Below are 21,758 nucleotides of genomic sequence, written 5' to 3'. Positions count from 1 at the left end.
TCTCTTTCCTTTCACAATAGCGTATCGCAACCCTCGGAGTACTCGTGCAAGTTCTGTAATAGTAAGTTACAGTAGGCCTATTCGAAGCTGGAATAAAATTAGTAACTCAGCTGCTGAAGGAAATGAACATGTCCCACTATCACGAACAGCGGCAAATCCAACGTTATTAAGTAGTGGAGATGTGGCAATTCATAGACAATACAACATTGTATAAGAAACACTTACCTTTTTGATGTGGAAATTTAGTAGGTGAGAACTGCGTTTTTCCAGTGGCTCCAAGAAACAAACGTTTACGTGACCTTCTCGGTACACGTTGGCAGTAAATATTAATTGCATGTAAATAACTACTCATTAATTTATTTTATTTAATGAATAGTACATTTGTATAGCTGTATAGACACCTTTGTATAGGCCGCAGAACTCAGAAAGGTGCTTTTTAACACGGCAGAAAATTTGCTGTTTAAAAAGCGTGCTAACTGGGGATTTCGGTTAATGCGCCCTAGCGGTGAAAGAAAAACAACAGAGTCGCCACACCTTTATATAAGCCATTTGGCTCAAATCGTCAGAGAAAAGTAGCGGCTAATAGTCCGAAATTACGATATTTAGTACTCATATTAATTCAGTTGGCTTCGTACGACCGAATGGAAAAAGAAAGACCGCTCTATAATTTATTTACTGTTACTACACATATTAATTCAGTTTGCTTCGTACGACCAAAATTCGTACGACGATAAAAGGAAAGACCGCTCTATAAGGCGGACACTCAATCACACAGACAACGATTGCCGTTTATATAGTAGATATTCATATTATATCATGAGTAAACTAGAAATTCCCCTGTCATACAGCCCACGACCAAAGTAATATTGGAAAAAAGAAAGGGTACTGCTGGTTGAAAAATGCAATATTAGCAGTCAAATGGCACTGCAGTGCAATAGGAGGACTGCAATGGTAGCTGCAATGGTAGCTGTAATGTACTGGGTGTTATTATGTACAACAGCAATAATGAAAGGAAAAGATTATATGTATGTTTATATCTCTCCCCCTGCAATAGGAGAAATGCAATATTAGAAGTAAAATGGCAAGCTGCTGTGTAATATACACAGTTTGAAAGTTGGTTGTATTAAATGTAGAATGGTTTTGACAGCGATCTGTAACAGAAAGCAAGCATTAGCATTCACGTATGTCTGGAAGTTTTCTGCAAACTGAAGCAAAATAAAGAAATGTTTTTGTTATAAAGAGGCATTGTAGTTTAGCCCTAGCTTGTACATAAGATGTAAAGAAATTTGGCTAATGTTCTAGATAATTTAATAGTACCTTTGGTAATTGGACAAAAAAACAGGCTGATAAACTGTGTACCACCTTTTCGTATCTGTAAATTGGTCTACGGTCTTCGCCTCAAATAGTCTACATTTATTACAGAAACCTTCGGCAATTGAACAATGCCATAGACTGGTGAGATGTGCGTGTTTTTCTAATGAAATGCGCATGGCTTTATGGTTCTATTATCTGTCGCACGACTTTATGGGCGTTTTTTTGGCTAGTCTTAATTTTGATTAAAAAGGCTTGTCAGGCTTTAATGTCGATTTTAGGCCAAATTAATCTTTTTAATTATGTATAATCTGATCAGATGGGTAAGTTTTGAGATATTGTCAACACTTTTCAAAGACTTGGTAACATATTTAAATAAGTTTATATGTGTTTTGTATCATTATTATACATGAACGACTCCACAGAAAATTGGTTAAATTTTTTGATGGGATTTCGGTACAAGGGTGTGGGTATGGCCGTTGATGGATAATTTTTGGAGTTGTGTGCACATATGCATTTATCATAAAGCTCCCAAACACTCGCTTCGCTCGTGTTTGGTCGTAGAATGAAATTTAAAGGTTGACTTGCAACAAAATTCACATTACCGTTATTTGATATGAAAAGATTCACCATGTCTTACTCTGTTGTATTGTAGGTGCAAAATATGTGGAAAGGTGATTACAAGCTCTTAAAAGCTCAAAATCGAACAGAAAATCGCAGCCACACGAGACCGCCGTAGTTTGGATTCCCTTTCCAAAACGGCTCAAATGTGATGTAGTTGTGAGAGATGGTTTCTGTTTACACTTTCTTGCAACCTTATTCATCGAAATATTTTCACAAATATACTTCACGCATTCAATAAAACTATGTCTATTGTTCTTATACGTCTGTTTTATCGTCATTGTAATGCTGTTACTTTTAGCATTGATATCTTATAACTTACCGTAAAAAATCGTTAAAATTTTTAACCTTAGCTCGAAGAAGTACATATCATTGTCTGATAATCATGACGAGCCTGTTGGTCACCTGTGATAATCGAAAAGTGCTGCAAAAATTATTTGCGAATTATTGGGTCACATGATCAGATTACGACTTGACGATTGAAGAATGCCGAAACAAAACTGTAAAGTAGCGAGCATCTATATTTGATACGGGATTGTCGGTGAAACCCAAAGTGTTTGTCATAAACTTGTACTACGATAAGTGTTATATTGAGCTTTGTATTGGCCTTTCAATTCACTTGAAAACATACGTGACAAGACAATAACCAAATTTCGTGGTTATGTCATCGAAATAAAGAGATTCCAATCTACGGCGGCTTTTCGTTTCTGAGCTTTTAAGAGCTTGTAATCACATTTCCACATATTTGGCACTTACAACACAACAGAGTAAGACATGGTGAATCTTTTGATACCAAATAACTGTAATGTGAATTTTGTTGCAAGTCAACCTTTAAAAAAGAAATATATACTTCGTGCTGGATTTGGTCGCGGAACCTCCTGCTCCCCAGACAATGAGCTAAACCACTGAGCTACGCAAGATATATATGAAGGTATATATATATACGCAAGGTGATATATCTCGCTATGTGGGTGAAAATATGCTACCGCTCTCTGTTACGGCACAATGTAATTTTATGCTTGCTTCCACTTTTCTTATTAGTAAGCTTACTCAAATTAGCTATTGGCATTATGCCAGACTAATGGCAAGCAACATTACCTCTCACTGTTTAGAAGCTGGTTTTTAACACCCTTGCAATGCCGAGCATTTCACCAGTATATGTATATAACTGTTTTCTCACCCCAGTTAATCAAAGTGGGTGGGAATGTGTACACAAGCTCAGGTCTCCTACTAAAGAGCGGGGAGTCTGAGCACTGAACTCAAGATCTTAGCCATTTCCCATAATGTGCATTTCTGCAACTCACTTGAGTTGACTGTTGCCGGTATTTGGGCAAACCACATTTGGTGTGCAGGTGATATTGCACCTAATGCTTCAATGACTACCAGAATTGCATTTGTTCAAACATGCCAGCACTTTTCAATCTCCTCTCCGAGTGGGAGATATTTTCCGTGTTATCCTTTTCTTTGCTGGCTATGTTGTAGTCATTGGGTGTTGATTGTTGCCGGTGTATATGTATATATATACGTATATATATACGTGTATATATTCGTATTTATGTATATGTATATATACCGGCGATAAGGAACACATGACAGTTGCAGAAAAATGCGCTATCAGAATAGGTTAAGATCTTGAGGCGAGCTCTAAAATTCCCAGTTCTCTAGTATGAGACTGAAGCTTGACTTGACATTCCCACCCACTTGGGTTAAAAGGGGTGAAAAAACAATTTCTATACATATGCATTTACTTTCGTATATAGATTTTTAAAGATTTTTATTGATTCATTAACTTATTAGATAATTAATGACAGACTCGACCAGCTTCACACATTTACAAGCCATACAGTTGCAGACATCACTACATTACCCATTCAATGGGTTAGTATGATAGACTTTGTATTTAAATCTAATATTCATGAAAATAGTTCATAAATTGAATCATGACCTTATCAAATGATGCATAACTGTAGATGTGTAGTGTATTGATAAACCTTTTGTATAGATAGTAGTCAGTGAGTGGTCTATTTATTACAATACACTTTCTTATTTTTACCATTTATTAACTCTTTATTTAATTTTTTATTTCTTATTTAGTTTATTTTGAAAAATCAAAGCTTTGTTTACACCATTTTCCAGCTTTTCAAAATCCTCATATTTTTATATTATATATAATTATAGTATTTGTAACAATATATTTATCAAGAATTGAAATAAGTTGCTTATAATATTTGCTTATACATGTAATGAAAAGATATACTGTGAAATCATCGTGTAATTTTGTATTGTAGCTCATGCTTTTTTCTAGTTGATCACGTATTCAAATAAAACTTGTACTATGACAGACAGTTACTCTCAAAGTCTGCCTGAGAGATGGATTACAATGATGAAGACAATACCGCTAGGGTTACTGCTAAGCTGAAGAAACTCCGTGAAGTAATAGCAGTCAGCGATTACTGAGACTATTTACCCAAAATGCCATTTTGAGTTATCTGTGTGTTAATATACAGATAACTATTGAGAAGGCCCGTACAGCTGGAAGCACTAAAATATTATATTGTATATATAGAATATGAAAGAAGTTAGAAAAATACATATTCTCTGCGTTGCAGAAAAGCCATCATTTTTATTCAACATCTGTGATTAAATACTGAATAATACTGTGAGAGGTCATGACCTTGAAAAGCTCCCAGACCATTGTGAGCGTTTTGATCAGCTTGTAGAAGGCTTGAAGATATGTTAACTTATGCTCCCTTATGGCTTGGACAGAAATCGGAAGAACGCAAAATAAAATATATTAGCTGATTAAAATGGTTGAAGCGGATAGCCAGATGCAGTTTCCAGCTCGTCTTTTGTGAAATTTCTAGTCGTGAATAAAATATGGGATCAAAGGAAGTTTTTTTAGTCTCTGGTTGCGGTTTGTGCAACTCTAGGACGCTTTCTTATCTATATGCTTGAATTGATGACATCATCTCCGTTTTTATAGGAAGCATAAGAGAACAACTTGCTCGTTCTAAAACATCAACAACACTTATATAAATATAGGTCATTAATGCAGGTCATTAAAGTAAGTCATACTAATCTTTTTGGGAAGACTACGATAATAAATAAGATTAGTGATAACATTAGTAATAATAATAATATTGACAAGGAGATTTCTTGTTGACAAAAAGAAAGTCCCAAAAGTGCAATCTGCTGCACTGCTTAGATCAATGAGAAGACTCAGGAAGGTGTTGGATCTGTCGTGTTAGATGTCCTGACCCGAGTTCCAAAGATACCGACACGTTTAACACCATGTTGTGCTAACTACCGATAATATCTATATCGATGTGAAGAAATATCTATTGGTACAACAGACAGCCCGGTTAGAAACTAATGGCTCATATTGATATACGATCTAATCGGCTAATATTCTCTAGAAGGTCCCATCCATCCCAGCCTAGTTTAACTAGGTCGATGAGAGGAAATAACCCCAGCTTGAGCTGCGATAAACTGACTTTGTTATAATATCTATAAATAGATTTGTCTGACCAAATTGGAGTATAATTTTATGTTAACTTCAACAGGTGTCCAAAAAATGTTTGAACAGTTGCTGATGTAGTAAAGGATAACTCCAAAATTCACCATTTTGATGAGAATATAATATGCTTCAAGTGAAGGAACTCAAAAAACACAGTGGGTATTAAGATATACATGTATGTCTACACATTGTTTGCCGATAAAAACACGGGGTAAACTTTATAGCTTTTACAACTTCAACTTGCCTATAATTGTGTTCTACTCAGTAACAAGCTTTCGGGCAACTATTGAATATGAGTAGACAACTCTTATAGTATAGAGATAATGAATAGTAAACCTTTCCTAAACTGCTGTTCCTTACCTGCCGGCAAGAAAGAATTTATATACTAGGGCGATGAGACAGAAGAGGGTGATAACTCCGAAGATCGTGCAAGCAATTGCTAGAGAGGTTAAAGCTGATTTTGAACTGCTGCCATGTCCTGCAAAACGTCCACTGCTACCACTGGTCTGGTCTGTAACAAAATATGGCATTACTGAGCGATTACATAGTATTCTTTAATAACACATATTAATATAAAATTATATTATATTATATAAAATATATATTAATAAGTATGCCAGTATATAGTTTTGTAAAAAGCTATAAAAAATTAATCTGAAAAATTTTCAAAACAGGATTATAGCAGGTTGGCAGATTAAAAATACATTTACACGCCTATTAAAAGCTATCAGTCAGGTTTTAGGCTGTAAAATGCTTAGATTACATTTTGGAGGAATCCTCTGTTATTCTGCCAAAGTTGTACATGTTTATACATGTCTATGGCTGTAATCTTTTCAATATTTATATGCATGTAACAGCAACACCATGAAAACAAATACATTTAGCATTAATATTAATGAAAATGTCAAGCTATCCCTTAACCCCTTCATTTATGTATATGAATAAAACCTTTCACAGGCAATAATCAGGCTGTTTCTATTACCTGGGGGAATCTCACATGCGGGGACCTCACTCCAAGTGCCATATGCACCGCAGTAGATTTTAGAGACTCCTATTAGCTTGTAACCTTCATCGCAGACGTACTCAGCAGCAGAGTTGAAGGTGGTGCTTGTCCACGTATGCGTGCCAAAGTGTATCGCAGGAGGACTCCGGCAGTCAACCACTGAAACAGAAAATACATCAGGTTAAGCTTCAGTTTTTGGCTGAGATTAATTTGGCTTGAGAGTTGGCTTCGACTTTCACTTTCACTTATTGCGAATCATGCATTTGTGAGAAAATGTCAGATTTGTCAGATTATATATGATTTAAAAACAAATGTGTAAAAACACACTATGAATGTGAAACTTCATTGTATTTGGCATGAAAGGGAAACTTCATCGCATCTGGTATAAAAGAGAAACTTCATTGTATCTGGTATGAAAAGGAAACTTCATTGTATTTGGCATAAAAGTGAAACTTCACTGTATCTATTCTGAAAGTGAAACTTCATTGTATCTGGCATGAAACTAAAAGGAAAACTTCATTGTATCTGGCATCAAAGAGAAACCTCATTGTATCTAGTATGAGAGTGAAACATCATTGTATCTAGTATGAAAGTGAAATTTCATTTTATCAGTGTGAAAGTGGAATGACAGTTTTCAAAAACTGTTTAGTTTACTAAGTAGAGCTAAAAAATGATTGAAATTTTTTTAGCATCTACTCAATGTTACCCTATTATAAAAATATTTGTTATCTTTTTCATATTATCTTGATGTATAATTTATTACATAATTTGTACTTGTAGTGTATTGCACAGCTAAAAAAGCTACATCTAACTATTGAAAATTAAAAGGTCATAGTAGAAGAAGCTGCACTCCAGTTTACTAAAATTGAAATTTTTAAAAGTTGCCTCCTCTCAGACTAAATAATCCCCATTTAGATATATCGACAAGGATTATTCCTCTTGGGAGAAGTTTTAAAAAGACAATGACCATTATTTCAAGCATATTAATTTAACTTACGTTTATGCTGATCAGCATATGAAATATTCTTTCGATAAGCAAGTTTATAATTAAACACAAGCATAGTATATCATTGAAAACGGTTTCATTGAATGTAATGTTTTTACATTTATTTTCGTGTCAGTGTTGTAAGTCTACTACCTTAAACTGCATAAAAATAAAATGAATAAAAATAAAATGAATAAGATAAGATGTAAAAATGGCTGCCTCTTTCAAACTCTCATTATAAAGAGTGACTAAAAAGCATCTCCTGTAAATACAATTGCACTAAAACTTACAAGAGCAAACGGGTGCTTGTGTCCAGGTGCCATCACCCTGACAAGAAATGAGAGGTGCTCCGCTAATCTCAAAGCCCTTGGCACAAGTATACACAGTTGAGTTGCCAAAATAGGCCTTTCCATTGAAGTTGAATGTTGCATTGTTGACCACCGGTGGAGCTGAACATTCCACTTCTGTTAAACATTCAGGTATTAGTTTCCATCTATAATACTATTGCCACAACAGGTAAACACTAGTGAAAGCACTTTGTACTGCTGGCTCCTAGCAGTGCATTCACTTACAGTTCATGTCAGGAGATGAGTAATGCATTTTGCATGGTGGTGAATAATTGAAACTGCTGCAGGACTACCGTAGCTATAAAGAAATTTCATCTAATCCAAGCCCTGTAGATATATATCTAAAGCACTGGATGTCTTCTAAGGAATAAACCTGCCCGTTATGCTATCTTATACTAATACCCTATCAGTATCCTATCAGTATCCTATCAGTATCCTATCAGTACCCTATCAGTATCCTATCAGTACCCTATCAGTACCCTATCAGTCTAGTGTACTGTAGAAGATAGTCAGGTGTGCGATGAAAGTACAGCGAACAACCATCTCCACAATTATTTCAAAAATAAAAATGTGGTCGATTGGTGCAGGTGTTAGTGTGTTGGGCTGTTAAGCTGAAAGTCGCAGGTTTGAACTCAGTACAACACAATCTTTGTTTCTTAACCTCGCACCGTAGCTTCAGAGAGACCAAGGTTGGCCATTATTATGAGTAAAACATAGATAGAGCTAGCTGAAGGTCAGTTCATTCTGGATGAAGATTAAACTTCCTTTAAATTACTTTGCCATCAATTTATTTAGGGAGTTGTGTGCACAGACACAAAAGCGATGTATTTTAATGACTGCTTGTCATTTTAATGACTGACTTTAGTCGGGGTGTACAACTCGAAGAACGTGAAAAATTTGTACTAAACCAAACTTTTCATTTTCATCATATAATAAAATGTTTCCATTCATGTCTCATCAGTTTCACATCGGAACGGCCTGCGGTGTAAACCCACCTTTATGACAAATTATAGCTCGTGCGTTACAGAGAACATACACAAACTGTATTGTATAGTTTTGTAGTTAATAAGAGATGTTGCACTGACAATTTGCTAAAAAAGCTTTCGCAATCTCTACATATATCTTAGAGGAATATATGTGATAAAATATCTTTAAGCCTTCTGCAAGCTAACCTAAACATTCACTTCTAGCTTTCGCTTTGGTCTGGGATCTATTCAAGGTCACGACCTCTCACAGTATTATGTAGAACTTAATCGCAGATGTTTTCTTTTGCAATGTAGAAAAGATATATTTTTTAACTTCTGTCATATCATATATATACAATATAATACATATTTTAATGCTTCCAGCTGTACAGACCTTCTCAATTGTCGTTTGTATATCAATACGCTGACAACTCAAAATATCTATTATTGATATCTATTATTTGTATCTATAATTTAACAGGGTATGCAATAAGCATTCATTTAGTCGTTTGCATATTTATGAGTTTACAGTTATGCTGTAATGATATGAAACCCAAACAACATTTAATTCCTTTTTAAACTGGTACCGAATCCATTAAAATCATTTTTACGATTTAACATTTAATCTTACGCGTAACCATAAACTTGAAGTTATCATCTACATATTGCTTCAACTATATGCGTGTGACACAACAATTACTTCATCGATGACCTATGACCGAATCTATTGCAAAATTCTAGCGCATACTGAATAATTATGTTTCAAGGCAAACATTCGCTGATCCTAGCTTACAATCATTAAACTATTTATGAAGATCTCGGGCCATGCCTTTGGCTGATACATCGCAACATATGTGATTAACAAATGCCAAACGACCCTGCCCGACTTGGTTAGAGTATACCATCATGCGCTCTAATGCCAAAACCGCAATATTTCCTATTAAAATTGCATAGGATATGCAGTTAGAATTTCAATCTCTCGGGTGTGTTCCGAATGTTTACCCCTACATATAAGGAATCAAAAAGCTCCTTAAACGCGTACAATACAAACCTTAAACTATCTAAAAAGATCTCTCTGTTCACAGCATTTAACGATGCATCCTAGCTCATCCACTTATTCACTATCAACAAACTCTTTCCTACTTGGTTATTTTCTACCCTTGGCTAAAGATAAAAATATTGTAAATTTTCTATAATTGTGAGGAATACCTGATTATAACCCAAACATGCGAAACCCATTGTGTTTGAGCTAGGGTTTAGGAATCATACTATCCTAAGTTATTAAAACATTTACCGCTGATATTAGCAATAGGAATGCGAATATATGCAACTGACCGAAGACAGCATCAGATCTCATTGCTATCTTCTGATTACAGTTATACTTGGGTCCTAGCAAACTTACTTTTACAAGTAGGAGCTGTAGACCAGGAGCCCTCAGCCAAGCAAGAACTAGTACGATTTCCAACTAGTTGGTAACCGTGGTTACATTCATATACAGTGACATCCATGTATTGGTGTAATCCACTTGAAAATACTTCTCCATTGCGAATTTGTGAAGGGTAGCCGCAGTTCTTAGCTACAAAACATAAGTCAACAAGTTAGTTGAATGAGCTCACCATCACAACATATATGTTAATAACAGACGCATCCTCTGTCAACTTTTTCCATAGTCAATTAGTGCGTCAGCATGTTTGAGATTCTGTTTTGGCAGCATCCTGCTACGCCAAAGATGCAATGGATAACACAAAACTCTCCAGCTCGATATGCCGCCACCTGTCACATACATTGCCACACGCTGGTACAGACGAGCTCAGGATACAAGCTGTCAAAAAATTAGTAATCGCTCGGAATTTATTGACACCAACCAAAAAGAATATGAAATGCTTAAAACATCACAAACTGGCAAAAGCTTGCAATCTGCTGGTAAAACTAAAGCAGTAATTATATAAAGAGATATCAAAATACACATTGATTGAAATCAAAAACTTTTTTTTTTCGGCAATTAAAAAAGGGCTTAATCTGTTATCTGAAGGTTGGTCACTCAACAAAAAAAAATCGGTAATATTAAAAGATGCTTATGAAGCTGCCATATCTAGAAAAAGCCACTGAATTTGCAAAAAGTAATAGAGTGACAGACATCTTCAGTAGACAAGCAAACATAGTGACAAAATTGAATCGCTAATAATTCACCTGACGGAACTCACTAAAAGATGTTAATATTTCAAATATTTAAAGGTTGACTGCAACAAAATTTACATTACAGTTATTTAGTATCAAGAGGTTCACCATGTCTTACTCTGCTGTGTTGTAGCTTCCAAAATATGTGGAAATGTGATTACAAGCTCTTAAAAGCTTAAAAACGAACAGTTGACACTGAACGCTGAAGCGCTATGCTGGGCCAACATGTAGATCATGTTTCCATAAGGCGCTATAGTAGAATGGTGATTAGTGCTATAGTAGAGCATATCCCTTCTGTCAAGGCATATGTCTGCACATGCAGCAACAGGAAAGCAGGGCCTATGCACGCGCAAGTGCGACACCATTAGTCGCCAAGGCCGTTTCCATGGTACAAAAATGACGTATCGCGCTGGTGTTTCACTTTCAAACAGGGAGACTGAATCACGACCAAATGAGAGCGATACGGCTGTTTCCATGACGACATTACAGCGCGGTATGGGGGTGTGTCGCTAGGCTAGTCCTGTATAAATACTTAGTATTAGTCTCATTTTGTAATATACCAATACCTTTGTAGTCTAGTGCATTGTAAGAGATTGCCACGAGTAATAAGTAACTGTCCAATTATTCCCATATGTGGCAAGGCAGTTATTAAATCAAGGTTGGAACAACACTGTTATTAAGTTATTAGAGTTTGAGTTTACCATGTTGAAAGAAATGAGCTCAAATCCTGCGAGATGTCATCTCTTTTTTAACATTCAACAGCGACTTCGGACAAACAGACGAACAGACAAACACCACTCTTACTATTGTAAATAGATACTTTTGTTTTACTTTATTTTTGACATATTCCATTTTTTTTCTTTGCAGCATAGACCTTGGTGTAAAAAAAAGTAAAAAAAACCTATTGACATGGACCTTGAAGTATGCGCTCCCCTTCAGTAAATTTAAATTATATTTTTATTAGCAGAATGCAAGGCAATGAAGGGTATTAAAAAACATCTTATAAACATAGGCAGGTATAGTTGCCTGCTAATTGCCATTAGCCTGGCACATTGTCAATGACTAATTTGAGCAAGCTAGTATCCGTATTGCTAAACTTATTAGTATGAGCAGTGAGAGCTTATTTTAACTTAAATAGCAACTTATATCGGCCAATAAATTTACGCATCTCGCGTAGCTAAATTAGTTAGCTAGTCGTCTGGAGGATGGGAGGTTCTGAGATCAAATCTTTTGAACTACGGGTTCTACATTGCAAAATTTTAATAGCTTTAGCTGGACAGACCAAACTACAGAAAGTAAGACACTGAGATTTATATATAGATTATCTTATTCTAGTAAAGATTTTTCAGATTGATTGAAAAGTTTGCCGAATACAATAAGTAAATTAAAAATTCTAGCTACCAGACATAAAAATACACCAGATAGGAGCTTAAAGAGACACACTTCAACAGACTCCAACTTACGTTGGCATGTAGGAATTGTTCCCCATAAACCAGTAGAGAGACATCGAGCAAAATATGACGGCGATCGTTGTCGGTATCCATTAGAGTAAAGGTCATAGCCAACTTGACATGTATACTCGGCCCTGCTGTAGTAGTCAGTCGTAGTATAGGATACATTAAGTCCATCCCCTAAAGGTGGAATCCCGCAGTCTTTCTCTACCAAGTAGAATAAAGAATTAAAGTGTCTGTACTGTGTATATTTGTAGACATTGTTAGAAAATAGGCATATATGAAAAGGTAAGATGTACACGATTCTCTGGAATCACACCATAACTGCATTTAGAGCAATGATAGTTCTTTTTACAATTTAATAACTTGTATGTAATCCGAATTTACATAAACTACATTAAGTAAATAAAATCAAATGAATTTAAATGAATATTTAAAAAAAAATTACATGTAGCACAATTCAAGTTAGTTTGCATCACTTTAGCACAACTGAAGTTGTAACAGAGGCAATTAAGTGCAGCAACTGGTAGTTGTGACCACAGAGAATGGACAACTCTTAGATTGTTTTGCAGCACTTACTGGTACACACTGGAAGGGGCTGAGACCATGATTGGTTGGCTAGGCACGTGATCTCAGAAGGTTCACTTATATTATACCCAGAGTAACAGGTGTATGTAACTATACTCCCTACCGCATACCTGCAAATAGTAGGACTACGATAAGAATCAATAGGGTTATTATTATTATTATGTGTGACAAAGAGAAACTCACTTGGGTGACATTGGTCTTGTACGCAGTGTTATTGATTTTAAAAGCATTTGAAGCTAGTAGTTAAAACTGTGGAACATAGCTTTGTTTGAAAAAATAGCATCAGTCTTCAAACCTGAATGCTCAGCAGAAAAACAATCATTATAAAATTTGATTAACGCGGGTTCCCAAGCCAGAACGTTGGTGAACTACGGTGAAATTGAAATAGAAATTATCAGAACAAATAAAAGATTTTACAACTTGAAAATTATAATAAAGAAATTGAAAAAATTGGAAAAAAAACTTTACTTATAAAGTAATAAAACAAGTGTATTATGACTTGACCTTTAAAGGAAACTTATTTATGATACATGTTTTTTGTTTTTTGGTCTTTCTTTGTCTTATGGCCTAATTTGCTTTGAATAGCACTGACCGGTGATAGTAAAGTTCATATCTACATGTATAATTTGAAAAGCAAGGAAGACCAGAGAGTTAAATATAACAGGTGATATGAAGAAATGGAAACAGTAATCATAAAAAAAGTCCACCGCTGCCAAGCAATATTTGATGTAGATTAGAGACTGCGTGTTGTAATCCCCACAGCTATTCATACAAGTTATTAATTAGATTAAATTGAAAATTGAGCTGTAATAAAAATAACTTTACATAATTTTAGTTTAAAAACAATAATGTAGAAACTACTCTGCTGTTTTATTAAATTTTTTAAATAACTACATTTTCTTTATCCTTCTTTCACCAAACATATGAGAGAATAGAGCATACCTTGTAAGGTTCATTTATTCTCAGAAGATGGATTCTTCTCTTGTCACTAATGGCCTTCTACCAGCATATTTTATTTATAGATTGACAAATGCTTAATAGTAACATCCTCTTACCCTCCATAAGAATAAGATTAGAATTAATGAAAAACAGGAGCAACAGGTTGCCGTGGAAATGTTTTTCATAGTTTACAAGTTATTGAAAATATCTTGGCTTAACATGACAATTTATAAAATGTTACTAAATTTGATCATTTTGGACAGTACAAATATCTGTTTGCAATAAGTCTTTGCTCAGTTTCTACCAAGATACACTGAATAGTCGAATTCTATAACTTTGTAGAACAGTATAAATTACAATCAATTCTTCAAAGGAATGATAACTCCTAAAAATGGCATTTTTAATTCAGAAGCCATTTATCACGAAATAGTCAATTAAACTTTGACTAAGACAGTCATCTCATCTGAGAAAAACATACTAAAAACTCACACTAACGTCTATAATACATTTAAAATCATAGCAGGCCTCTTGCCTATAACAAGATGTTCACTTAATATTTTTAAGGTTAAACTCACACAAAATTTTATGAGACTATCAAAAAGTATTGGTATTTTGTATCCCTTGCCATTGTTTTTAATGTTTGAAGTGCTCCGATTACCAAAATGTTTAAGAAGAAAAATACAGGCAAAATGATGTCACTAATTGCTATCGTCTCTATAGTTTATATCAGCCATTGCATTCAAGTTGCAGCATAACAAGTCATTATTCCGCCGGCCTTTTTGCAACTGTAGACATCATAATCGCACTTTCCCCAGACCTGGGTGTCTTAACCAAGATCAAATTTTGTGAATTTTAATCTTGAAACATCCTGGCAGTCAGATCGACTCAAACATCAAAAACAATCACAAATGATAGAAAAGCACTGATACTATCTCATAAGATTTATTAAAATTTCATGCAAGTTCATCTTTAACTCTGCTATGAGATATTTGTTGTCTAAAATACTCAGATCGCATCTCCAATCTGTCTGACCCTCCATTACATTTCTACCTCCCTAGAAAATCCACTACACCTTATACCAGACACCAAGCACCAAAACCTTGCCAATTTACATTGTAGAGTTTCGCTAGATACTTGCGTGATAAGTTTGGAGTTATAGCTCACTGGTCTATTTTAGATATGTAGATCGTGAAACCTATACAATGGATAAAAGCATTCTAATTAGTGGAATATTACTACACAAAGTAAAAAGCATAAAATGTATAAAGCATTATGTAGAAACATAACATGCAGGAAAACTGACAAATAATACAGAATAGCAAGAAAAATGACATATTATCTATAACATCTATTTCACTGACCTTGTGCCTCCGTAATCACATTACTAGCATACTAGCGTCACATTCTTTAGTCTATTCGCTATTTGTGAAAAACAGCTGTAAATATGTCAGGTAAGTCTTATCTGCTTAGACTCTGAAACTAAACTAAAAACAAGACAAAGAAAAAGAGCGGCAACAAACAAAATTTGGTGACCCAAAAGCAGCGCTATCATTGGTCATCATCATTAGACCACCCAAGGCAACCGGTGCAGAGGACAGGCTGGCTGTCCATGAATCACCACTGAGGGTGACCAGAGTGCGCAAAAACTAATGACCAAAGCAGTTATAGGAATGTGACGCAATGCTTACTAGGCTCTTCACACTCCCATCTAAATTTATCAAATTTACTAAAATAATATGGTCCCAATGCTCTTTAAAGTTTTGATTTATTGAATATATAATTGCTAAAATACTCTACATATAATGATCATGCTATTTGATTAAGCTACACTATATCTACGATAACGTCCAAAGCCACATTTACGCTTTGGCGATCACGACTATCTTCTGGATAGGTCGTTTTAGCATTGTCGCAGGTGCCAGTGGTCTGCCCATTCTGTCCAAGTGCCTGTTGGCAAGCCGCAGGATCACATTGCGTACAAGACCGTCCTCACCTTTTATGGCGTCTTCAATAACTCCCCATCTCCAGGCGTTCCTAGGCTGATTGTCTTCTTTTAGAAGCACAACATCTCCCACCTTGACACTTTCTTTACTACTTAACCACTTTTGTCTCAGGGTTAGATGCCGCATGTAGTCGGCTTTCCAGGCGACCCAAAACTCCTGAGCAAATTGCTGAGCTATTTTCCATTGTGTCCGCCTATAGAGCTCGTCATTCTGAAACTTTCCTGGTGGTGGAGCTGCAAGCTGGGTGCTTTTCATGGTCAACAAATGGTTGGGAGTGATTATATCTTCATCAGCGCTGCTGATGTTGGTTGTTGTGAGAGGTCTATGGTTTAATATACTTGCCGCTTCATAAAAAGCAGTTCTCAGGGTTTGAGTTCCAAGCCTTCCCTTATACTTAGCAGCCATGCCATTTAACACAGCTCGTACAGACCTGATCATTCGCTCCCATACACCTCCTTGGTGACTCGCATCTGGACTGTTCATTCGAAATTCTATTTTATTTGCGATGAGGTAGTTTCTTACATCTTCATCTGTAGTCACATCGATTTGCCTTTGAAACTCATTCTGTGCACCCATGAAGTTAGTGCCTTGATCACTAAATAGCGTCAAAACAGGTCCTCTGATGGCCACAAAACATCTCAATGCGTTGATAAATGCATCCGTGGTCAATTCTTCTAACAGTTCGATATGAATGGCTCGGGAGTATAAGCACGTGAACAACAGTCCCCACCGTTTGAGCTCTGATCTCCTGTCCTTCACCATAAAATGACCAAATACATCCATGCCTACATGAGTAAATGGTGGGGTTTGCTCTATTCGTTCCGGAGGTAACTGGCCCATCTGTTGCTGTTCAGGTTGCTTTCTGAGTCTGGAACATATAACACAAGAGCTGATGAGATTTTTGACTACATTGGAAGCGTTGAGTATCCAGAAGCCTCCAGATCTGATTGCTGCCAAGGTACTTTGTCTACCAAGATGATGTATTTTTTCATGAAAGTGTTGTACCAACAATTTGGCTATGTGCGTGTCTTTCGGAATAATTGCTGGGCGCCTTTCGACTTCTTCTAATGTAGTAGCCCTATCAAGTCTTCCACCAACACGAAGTATTCCAGATCCATCTAACAGTGGGTTGAGTTTGAAGATGGAACTTTTCTTTCCCACTCTTTTTTGGCATTTTATTTGAGAAATTTCATCAGCATAATGTTCAGTTTGAAGAACCTTGATTACTCTTGTTTCGGCTTTAGATAAGTCTGCAAGAGTTACCTTTTTGTCTTTATTATCAGCTCTTTTAGGTAGCATGCTAAGCGCCGCAATGCTTCGAGTCAGATCCTTCCACTGGCTAAACTTTTCAAATCTAGAAGACATCTGGATTTTGGGTATAGTTGATGTGGCCATAGCTTTGACGGTCTCAAGTTCTGGATCATTCTCTATATGATCACCTTTGATCTTGTGTTTGTCTATGTAGCTTTCAAGGTTGGCTTGTCTCAGAAATAAAGGTCCACCAAACCATGTTGACTGCAACAGTTGGTCTATATTCGCACCCCTAGAGGCAATATCTGCAGGATTATCCGTAGTGGCCACATAATTCCACTGTTCTTGAGAGCTCGCATCTTTGATTTCTTGAACTCTATTGGCGACGTACATGCGGAATTGTTTGGTATCATTGGCAATGTAGCCCAGAACTATCTTGGAGTCTGTCCAATAGTGTTCACTGTCTACATGGACTCTCAGCTCCTTTTTTACCATAGTGCCCAGGCGTGTGGCCATAACTGCTGCTTGGAGTTCAAGTCTAGGAACTGTGATTGGTTTCAATGGGCTGACTCTTGACTTTCCAATTAGCAATGCGCAGCTCGTGGTTCCATTTGGATTTATTAATCTTAAGTATGTGCAAGCTGCATATCCTTTAAGGCTTGCATCACTGAAGTGATGAAGTTCATATCGTGGGCTTACCATACATGGTGGCTTGATACATCTCGGTACTTTTACAGTTTCTAACTTTTGCAGTTCGAATACCCAAGCATTCCAATCATCAAGCAAGTCACAACTGATTGGTTGGTCCCATGGTTCTTTTGACGATGTGCATGCTTGTAATAGCTGTTTGCCCTTCAAAATAAAAGGAGCAAGGAGCCCAAGAGGGTCGTACACTTGGGCTACAGTTGACAACAAACCACGCTTAGTTGTTGGCTTTTCTTTAATGTTGTTGACGAACTGGAAACGATCGGTGTCAATACACCACTCTAGGCCTAAAGTTCGTTCATTTGGTAGGTGGTCTTGCAGCAAATCAAGCTTTTGAATTGTCTCACACCTTTCGGTCTCCGGAACTGTGGCAAGAACGTGTCGATCATTGCTAGCAAACTTGTGAAGCCTGATGTTGCCTTTTGAACATATCTTCCTTGCGCTGTCAATCAATTGAATAGCTTCACGTTGGTTGGCAATACTTGTCACCCCATCATCCACATAAAAATCATGGATGAGAAAATTTGCTGCTTTGTCAGATATGCTGCGATGGTCATTGGCGAGCTTTCTTAGACCAAACGTGGCTACTCCAGGTGACGAGGTAGCACCGAAAAGATGAACAGTCATTCGGTATTCCTTGCAAGTAGACAAGTCTTCGTTTACCCACAAAAACCTTAAGTAGTCTCTGTGTTCTGGCTGGACATAGAAGTTATGAAACATCTGCTGAATGTCACAGCAGATAGCAATCTTTTCTAGCCGAAATCGACATAGTATACCCACTAAACTATTAATGTGGTCGGGGCCTTGAAGGAGCGCATCATTCAGAGCGATGCCGTTATACTTGGCACTCGCATCGAAGACTACTCGTAGCTTCTTTTTCTTTGGGTGCCGTATTCCGAAGTGAGGTATATACCAGCACTTATCTGTCGGGGATGTGTTTGTCACTTCTTCTGCATGTCCTGCTGTGATTAAGGCTTGCATAAACTTGAAATACTCTGCTTTGTAAGACTCGTCTGCTTTGAGCTTTCTTATTAGCTGATCTAAGCGTTTTTGTGCTTGTACTTTGTTATTTGGGAGAGTTGGCATGTATTTGAACGGGAGTGGCAGAACATAATTTCCATCAGGGGTCTGAGTAGTTCCATTTTCCAATATTTTTACAAATTGCAGATCATTCTGTGATACCTTACCAGATTCAGTATCTTTGAATTCTTGGTCAAGTATGTTCAGAATCTCTTTGTCCTTAGTATCTGTCTTGTGTATAGATCTGGTTCCATTCTGAGGTTTGCCTCCACACAGAGTCCATCCAAACATTGTTCGCATAGCAAACATTTTTCCTGCCGTTCCAGGTACTGAGTCAAGCGGAGTGAGGGCTTGTGGACAATCAGTACCAATCAAGAGACCTACTGGTATGTCAAGTAGCGGAGGTAGCTTTTCGGCGATATCCTGCAGATGGCCCGTTGCATCTGCTTTTGCTGCAGTTGGTATCTGTTCTCTGTTGCATGTGATAGCATCTTGCTCATAAGCATTTATGGATGTAACTTCATTAGTTGAGAATCCTCTCAGTTTGATATTAACATATTTACTTGTTGTTTGTGTAGAGCATCCATTGAGCGTGCTCATAGTGATTTGCTCTGGTCTACCTCTTGGTTCAATAAATTCAGCTGTTTCTTTTGATATGAAACAAGCGTCTGACTGTGTATCAAGGAGAGCGTACACAAGTTTTTCTTTGCCACTTCCTGCGCTGACGTAAACAGGGATTGCCATGCAAGCCACGCCATCATTGGTGGTTCTAACCGTATTGCACCTCACTTCTTTGCGGGTTTCAGCTTGACTTGCCTCTGCACTTACTTTAGTATTCATTGTGGTGCTGTTGTCACGTGGTTTAGCTATCCTTTCTTCAGGATGGTCCTTCCTAGTCCTCCCTATATTCTCAAATGTATGCATTGCTGTTGGGTGAGGCTTACTACACCTTTTACACGTGGCCTTGTTTGGGCAGTCCTTTGATCGATGACCATCAGCTCGCAGGCAGCTGAAGCACAAACGATTATCGAACACAAATTTGGTTTTATCTGCATAGGGCAGAGCTTCTAACTTAAAGCACTGTGTAGTAGCATGAGAATCTTTTTTACAGAACAGACACAGAACTTTGATTTCTATGGTGCTCGCCTTGAAAGTTCTAGTTCGAACTTGCTGTTTAACAGTTTTGCTTTGGGGGTTTGATGCTTGCAGCGATATTGGTAGTAGCATGACGTCGGCTTCGTCTTGTATAAAGCTCGTAAACTCACTAAAGCTTGGATAGGAGTCTTCCTTGACTGCTTTGGCTACTACTCTGGCCCATCGGTTTTTAAGCCAGTCTGGCAACTTATCACTCAGCTTTTCATTTTCTTGACAATCATTTAGTATAGCGAGCCCTGGTGTTGATTGCATTCCACTCCTAATGTGTGATAGAAAATCTCCAAATTCTCGGAGTGCTTTCCCATCTTTGGGATGTATTCTCGGCCAAGCAGCAAGCTTGTTGCGAAAAGTGCGAACAATACTTTGCTTGTTGCCATATCTCTCTTTAAGCATAGCTCTTGCATCTAGATATGCTTCGTTAGTATTGGTCACAAAGTGTCCATTGATGCACTTCTTGGCTTCTCCTCCAACGAACCTTTTTAGGTGTCTGAGACGTTCCTTCCCATTGATGTTTTCAGCCTCTAAATAAGCATCTAGATCTACTTGCCAGTCAGTAAAATCTAGCAAATCTCCTGTAAAAAGAGAAGGTTCTACTGATGTTCTTTTTGCAGTGGCTTTATTCATTGTTGAAACAAGACTTTCTGCAAGCTGACGCACTGCATCTAATCCATCTGAGGCGGGCGTTGCAGAGCGCTCTACTTTGTCTGTACTGGCAAGTGGGGGTAATGGCCGAGGTGTGTCATTCTCAGTAATAACAATTACGTCTTGTGGTGTGACAGGAGTTGCTTCTTTCGGTGTGGGATTTCTTCGACTTTGCCTTTGTCTTTTGAGTTCTTCATAGATTTGCATCTCTTTTGCAAACTGCTCCTTCGCTTTCTGCAGTACAGATTCAGCTTCTTTGAGCTCTCTTTCTTCTTCTTCATCCTGAATCTGTAGGGCTGCCACTCTTTCTGTCATAGACTCCTTGATAGTCTCAAACTCATTCGATAGATCGCTAAACATACTTTCTACACTCTTATCTGGTTTATTAGCACATAAAACACACATTTCCTTGTACGCTGTACAGATATGATCAAAACCCTGTTGGAAGGTAGAACTACATTCCTCTAACTGGTGTAAATCAAAAGATTCAATATCTGATATCAACTTAGTATACTCGACCAACTGAGTACTTATGGACTTGACTAAAAATGTTTTCAACTCTAAAGTTCTACTTTCTTTACCTATGAGAGAAAGGTTACGAGATCTCTCTGACCTTCTAGGTTCAAGAGGACTGTTTTCAGGATTACCAACATCGTTAGTACTATTCGCTTGCGCTGTAACTAAATGAGTGTGTGCAGAACCTAGATCATCATCTAACTTATCCGACAGCGAGCCATCAGGAGATGGCGCCCGCGAACTACCACTCTCAGTATCACTCGACATTACTGCCCCCGCGCGCAGTCCCTATAGCGGATGATGATGTACAAAGCAGCCCAAGGGTCACCAACTGATGTCTGTTTTACAAAAAATAATAAAAAATCTTTAAGGTAAGCCAAATGTTTCAAGAGATAAAAAGTATCAAATGAAAAATGAAAGGTGTAGTGTGAATGGTTACTTATGTTTCACAGCAATTACTTCTAATGAACCAGTTGAATACATAAGGCCAGCCTCAAGCTGAAGCTATTTGGATGTCAGATTGTTCACCAATATTGTGGTACAAACATTTAACAATCTACT

At 37.1% G+C, this 21,758-nt stretch overlaps 2 protein-coding genes across 2 annotated transcripts in view; both read right to left on the bottom strand.

Moving 5' to 3' along the window:
• Positions 1 to 4,465: 4,465 nt before the first annotated feature.
• The window catches only part of LOC137405942 (sushi, von Willebrand factor type A, EGF and pentraxin domain-containing protein 1-like), a 31,557-nt gene continuing 14,264 nt past the window's right edge, over positions 4,466 to 21,758 (bottom strand). Inside the window, exons 5-11 of the mRNA XM_068092418.1 lie at positions 12,958 to 13,076; positions 12,391 to 12,585; positions 10,152 to 10,325; positions 7,728 to 7,901; positions 6,432 to 6,611; positions 5,810 to 5,960; positions 4,466 to 4,942 (exon numbers count right to left, since the gene is read on the bottom strand). Of these exons, the coding sequence (XP_067948519.1) occupies positions 4,876 to 4,942; positions 5,810 to 5,960; positions 6,432 to 6,611; positions 7,728 to 7,901; positions 10,152 to 10,325; positions 12,391 to 12,585; positions 12,958 to 13,076 (1,060 nt within the window). The 3' untranslated portion in view covers positions 4,466 to 4,875. The remainder of the gene's footprint in view (positions 4,943 to 5,809; positions 5,961 to 6,431; positions 6,612 to 7,727; positions 7,902 to 10,151; positions 10,326 to 12,390; positions 12,586 to 12,957; positions 13,077 to 21,758) is intronic.
• On the bottom strand, positions 15,765 to 21,464 carry LOC137406093 (uncharacterized). The gene has a single exon (XM_068092620.1). The coding sequence runs from the start codon at positions 21,462 to 21,464 to the stop codon at positions 15,765 to 15,767; it is 5,700 nt and encodes a 1,899-aa protein (XP_067948721.1).

The sequence above is a fragment of the Watersipora subatra genome, chromosome 10 (genome assembly GCF_963576615.1).
Source record: "Watersipora subatra chromosome 10, tzWatSuba1.1, whole genome shotgun sequence".
NCBI classification, from domain to species: Eukaryota; Metazoa; Bryozoa; class Gymnolaemata; order Cheilostomatida; family Watersiporidae; genus Watersipora; species Watersipora subatra.
Note: the sequence above shows the minus strand (reverse complement) of the source record. Positions and strands in the feature narration are given on the sequence as shown.